At 44.3% G+C, this 5,973-nt stretch overlaps 1 protein-coding gene across 1 annotated transcript; it reads right to left on the bottom strand.

The window, feature by feature from the left end:
- Positions 1–2,985: 2,985 nt before the first annotated feature.
- MYOD1 (myogenic differentiation 1) lies at positions 2,986–5,860 on the bottom strand. Its single transcript, XM_009635430.2, is given in 4 exon segments — positions 2,986–3,236; positions 3,862–3,940; positions 5,412–5,602; positions 5,605–5,860. Coding segments are annotated over 4 exon segments (777 nt in total).
- Between the last annotated feature and the right edge of the window lie 113 nt (positions 5,861–5,973).

Below are 5,973 nucleotides of genomic sequence, written 5' to 3'. Positions count from 1 at the left end.
ATTTGTTTTAAATATATTACCTTAGAAATAGACAGGAAGAAATTGCACAGAGAACACATTTTCCTCATTTAAGTTCAAAAATAAATATAGCTGTAACCTAAACATGTATTTATCAGTACTGGCACCCTTTGGCCTTAGTCCAGTGGACTTTTCTTACTGACATCAGTAGGAAAAAGATGGGCTCTGCATAGGAAATCTGTGAATATTTTTTTCTTCTTCATCCATCCATCTATTTTGGGATGTGCTAAATGCTTGTTCTCTGTTGTAACATTAACATCAGTATGTGGAAACTTGGGTTGCTAAAATAAATCAGTGAAATGCAATATACATGACTTCACATGGAACTGCATGTACATTGTTGAGCACAAGCGCCCCGCGTCCGCTCTGCCACGCCAGCTTTACAGCCAGGTACACCCTATTGTGTCCCACAGAAGTGGGGTGCCGTAGTGAGGCAGGCAGGAACTTTGGACTGTCGATATGTATAGAGTCTCTGTGGTTTCTGAGCTGGCAAAATATTTCTTGGTTGCTATTTAAATGACAGTAAAATTGATGCTTTTACCAGCCTCAGAGTATGGGGATGGCAAGGTGTACAGTATTTCACAAAAGCATCTTCTGATCTTTTGCATTATGGGCCTGATCGAGTGTTTGCTGGAGGCAATGGAAATTTTAAGGTCGATGTGCGAGGCATTGATTTGTGAGGCTCTAACTGTCTCTCTTTAGTTTTGTAAGTTCGTGATACTGGCTTCAAACTAACCTGGGGCATTTTTCTGACCTTAGTAGAGACCCTCCTGATTCATGCTAGTATGAATTAGCACATTCTTAAGTTAATTTAATTTTTATTTTTAATGAAAAAATGAAAGGGGTAATCTCAACCTTTATGTGTTAGACTGGTTTTCTGCCCACAGTGAATCAATGGGAGACCTTTACAAAGCTGGACTTTGATGAAGGTGTTGAGGGGCCAGTCCTGCCTCAGAGTCCTCTCCGATCCATCGGAGCCTGGCCTCCTCTGCAGAGTGTCTTCATGCCTCGACGCCGATTTATCATCCACCGTGGTCACAAGTGCACGGATGAGGAAGGGATCCCTTGTGGCTTCTACCTTCCCTGCCCCTCTAGCTTTAGATAAGACAGCAAGCTTGGAGCATGCCTTTGCCCCAGGAGGAAGGAGAAGCAAGTGCGTTGCTCTGTTCCACACAAGGCTGCTCACTCCTCTCCATGGAGCAACGATTTTCAAGGCCCCCACGACTAAAGGAGTGGGAGACATTCCCATGGAATTAGCTGTTCCCTCTTTCTTCTTCCTGCTTAAGAGGTAAGAGCTGCACAAATTCCCTCTTTAATAGTCACCTAAGAAAGAATACAATGACTGATCTATCATCAAAGTATTTTAGAGCTGATGATGGTATCTGGGTTGGGTTTGGGGGTGTTGGGTATTTTTTGTTTGGTTGTTTTTTTTTTTTTACTTTGATTTTTAAATAAAAAGCCATCAATCACAGGGATATGACAAGAAATGGGTTGTTTCGGACTGTAGGTGCTGGTTATTCTTGTTCAAATGTGCAGAAATGCCCTGATGGTTACTTTACCAATGACAACCTGCTCAGGGCTTAACATTTTTCAGTTTCATGGCAAGCTTGCAAGGTTACACATATATACTGAATGAAACATAGCCCACGTGTTATTTTTAGAGAGGCTCTAAACAAGAAGTAAATCCCTAGAGTAATGCTGCCAGAGATGCATAAAGTTCAAATCCAAATTAAAGGTGCCTATCTTTGGCCTAAATTCTGACCTGAACTTGAAAAAAAATGTGACTTACACCTTGAACTTTATGACAAAAAAATCCTTTGCAATTATTTTCTAATACCCGAGAATATATGAACTTGGTATAAACACTCAAAAATTAGAACTTGAACAAAAAAATATTTGTCCAAGCATGTAGTACCTGGTCTTTTGAGATACTGTTGTATGACTTCAAGTTTTGGTAGCTGCACTGGAATTTGGAGAGCCTAATTTGTTGTTGATTCCTAGTTCTAACATATCTTTCTAAGATCAGGTCCTATAATGTAATTGTAGACTTGGGGGGGGGAGGGGGAAGAGAAACATGCTTATTTACCTGACAGATCTCTTTGATAATGACCTCTGATGTGCAAGATGGTTTAGAAATCACCAGGGTACAATATGAGGAAAGTAGACCCCTTTTCAGCAATATATTTATGCAAAGTAGTTGAAGGTAGTGCAACTGAAGCACGTTCTTGATTTCTTTGCTGAATCAGAGCCTGTATCTTCTTCCTGCCAAGGCAGTGATCTTAATACCACTCCTAAATGCATGAGTAATTCTAGAAGCCCTAATGAAAGTCAAGATAACACCATAGATTTTATAAATAAGGGTCTTTATTTAGAATACTGTTGAAAACATTCTTGGCAACCACATCGTATAAATATATAAAGTTAAGTTTGACACAACAAACCAAGCAATATTAAATATTTTTACATTTTTCCCCTTTTTGTTTTTAATTTTTGCTTTTGTTTCTTTTTTTTTTTTCTTTCTTTTCCTCTTTGCCCCTCTTTTTTTGCAAAGCAACTCTTATTTACAATTATACAAAAAGTTTTATAAAAAATGGTCCACAACCTTATTTTGGCCAGAACAGGAGTAATAGGAAGGATCTGTCATGCCACTACTGTTGTAGATTTCTATTCTCCTCTGCATTCAAGAGTCAGGTTCCTATTCCCCAAAGCCTGGATTAAACATTGGCCATTTCATGGTATACAATTTTATCTCTAGACATATTAAATAACTTTAGTTTAACAACCAATAAATAACTAGGTGTATTTTGAAGTAATACAGGTTTGAAAAGTTATGTATTTGAAGGAATTCTGAGTGATATTTTAAAACTGGAACAAGTCTTGAGAAGTCTTTTCAGTCTTAGAAGGCAGGTCTCGGAGCTTGGCTGAACAGCGCAATTTGTTTTCAGTGCAGTCCAGCTGGACCTGGTTTTATAGCACTTGGTAGATAGGGTTGCTGCTGCTGTTATCCTGGGGAAGTGGGGTGCAGTTGGTGGGGGAAGGAATTTGGGCTCCGCTATCATTCAGACTCGCTCCTTCTGGGGGGGAACAGGGACTTCCTTCAGCAACAGTTTCCACTGGAGGCAGTATAGGACATGTGGAGTTATCTGTGGAAATCCTCTCTACAATGCTTGAGAGGCAATCGAGGCTGGAAACAACAGAACTCTTCCCATGCTTTGGATCTAAAAAACAGACAAAAAGGTGATGAGTCTATCCAATGGGTACTTAACATCAGCAGGATGTAGTTCTTTCACAAAACCCCAGTGAGTGGCTGACAGAATGCATCTGTGAGCATGTAAAGATTCAGAGGAACTGAATATTGGTGAAGGCCGCCAATTATCAGAGAACAGAGATTGTAATTCGCAAAATGGAAGAGAGACCCAACCACAGGTTGTTACTTTTGGGGCAGGGTGGATCCCGGGCTTCACTTCCGTCCACATAAAGGGAAGGGAAGATTTTAAATCAATTGACAATTTCTCGAGTTTGGATCAATGATAGACAGAGTTAGAAGAGTCTTCATGCAAAACACGGTTAAACACTAAAAATTAGTTGAAGAGAGGAATATATTTTTATCTAGATGTTGTATTTGCAAAACAGGAAATGCAGCTATAACATATCCCTGTATTTGTAAATACATCTAGAGTAAATCCAATGCTTCTCTTAGCATCAACATCTCGCCGGCTGAAGAGGCAGGTTCCTTTCAGCCCAGCTGGGGTCAGCTAAAGAACGGAGCATGGAGCAGGCACGGGGAAGTTTGCTATATTGATTGTGTCCATGTTTCACACAGCTGTTACGGCACATACTCACCATTTGGTGATTCTGTGTAGTAGCTGCTGTCATAGCTGTTTCTTCTGCGAGAGCTGCAAGGAGGCCCACTGTACTCCATCTGGAAATGAGAGCAATCCCAGTGAGGTCACTGGTTGGGGACAGCATTTACTGAAATCCCAGTAACCATTCAATTTTGTATTTCAGTCCCTGGTCTGTGCCACCATTTCAGTCCTGGCTGAAATGCCATCAAGTTGTAGTTTCTTTGAATGAGGCAGAACTTAACTCTACTAGAAGGGGATTCACCCCAGAATATTCTATGTGGCACGGCTGTTCCAAAGGAAAATTACCATTGTTGTTGCATCGAATGCTGTAGCTTTACAAATGAGGTGAGGTTTCCCAGCACTCCGATCAATACTGCCCTACATGTATCTTCAATTTACAACAGGGAGACCAAAAGGGGAATGAGTCTTTTTATGATTTAATTTTTGAAGGTTTTTCCAAACACGAGTTCCTCTTAAAAAGCCCCTAGTCTACCTTTGTCCCTTTTTATTTCCTTTAGCTTCTCTTCCCATTTCCATTTTGTACAGAAAAATCCCCAAAACATTGACCAGTATATTTGTTTCCAATACTTTAATCCACAATGAAATAACTTTCTGACAAAAGAAAAAGGCTGTGTTTTGAGGAGGGATCATTTATGTAAGCTTTCCTATCTGCCAACTATCTCAGAATCACAGATATTCAGCTCAGTAACGATTATCCCCACCAGAGCACAGAAAAAAAATCTCAGGTATTAAAGTGCTGACAAGATCCTATCCCAGACAGCTGTCCTGCACTCCAGTCACCACATCCCACCACCCCAGAGTCCGAGCCCATGGTCCCAGTGAAAAGATGTGGCGATGAGACACCCTCTCTGGCACCCAACCTTCTTCTCCTGTCCCTTTAACATACAAGCAGGACTGAAAGCCTGGGGTCTCCTTCCTATTGCTAGTAAGTGTCTCTGGAGGGCGTGAAGTGAGAGGAGAAATGGAGAACCTTTTACTTAAGGGTCAAGCAAAACAGCTCCTGTTGCTTAAACCCTTCTCCTGTTATCATGACAAACAGCAGAAACTCTTACCAGTTCCCCTGTAACTACCATGACTAAGGGGGACCTTCCCCTCTGCTGTCCTTAGAGGATTCAAAGGTAATGAATAATACAGCAGAAGATGGAAACAGTTGGCCCAGGAGCTACAGAAGCACAGGCAGGGCTCAGACCTCACCATATCCCCAAGGTACCCATCCCAGGCAGCTTCCCAAAGTGCTCCCCCAGCAGCTCTCCCCGGAGATGCAGGGGAACCTGCCTAACTTCTCATCCCAGGGAAAAAAGTGTGTAAGAGATTTTTCTTCTTTCCCAGAGATCCTGGCATGCGGGGACCCCACCTCCCTTTGCTGCTGGAGCTCAAGGCATGAGAAAGGACTTTGTCTTCTGCCTGGGGAGGTATGGAAGGCAGCTGCTATAAGAAAGGCAGGAGGAGGTGACTCGCCCTGCACAGGTTTGGACCAACAGCGTCTGGGGCACCTCGGTGGCAGGGTGTCCTCCCTGGGGCACTCACCATGCCATCGGAGCAGTTGGAGCGAGGGCTGGAGGCATCCGATTCCCCGCTGTAGTGCTCCAGCACCGGGTAGTAAGTGTCCTCCTGCTCCCGCAGCAGCGCCTGCAGGCTCTCAATGTAGCGGATGGCGTTGCGCAGGATCTCCACCTTGGGCAGGCGCTGGTTGGGGTTGGTGGAGGTGCAGCGCTTAGGAGGCAGTGGCCGGCCTGGTGGTGCCCGCTGGGTGCCCGGACGTGCTCCTCCTCATGTGGGTGCCCATGGTGGTGCCCATGGTGGTGCAGGTGCTCCTCAGGCTTCAGCAGGCCCCCCACGTGCACCAGCCGGGGGTCCAGGTCCTCGAAGAAGTGCATGTCCGACGTGTTGAAGCACGGGTCATCGTAGAAGTCATCGGCGGCCGTGAAGGAGCAGAGGGAGCCCTCCGTCATCTCCATGGGGCCCAGTAAGTCCATGAGGGCGGCAGAGGAGACGGCAGCTGGGCCAGAGGGGATCAGAAGAGAGGGGGCTTCGATCGGGCTGCACAGCGGCAGGTACCGGCCAGGCGGGTGCGCGGAGCGGAGGCCCT

This window comes from Egretta garzetta, unplaced genomic scaffold (genome assembly GCF_000687185.1).
Source record: "Egretta garzetta isolate BGI_Z169 unplaced genomic scaffold, ASM68718v1 scaffold133, whole genome shotgun sequence".
NCBI classification, from domain to species: Eukaryota; Metazoa; Chordata; class Aves; order Pelecaniformes; family Ardeidae; genus Egretta; species Egretta garzetta.
This window is presented reverse-complemented; position numbering and strand designations above follow the sequence as displayed.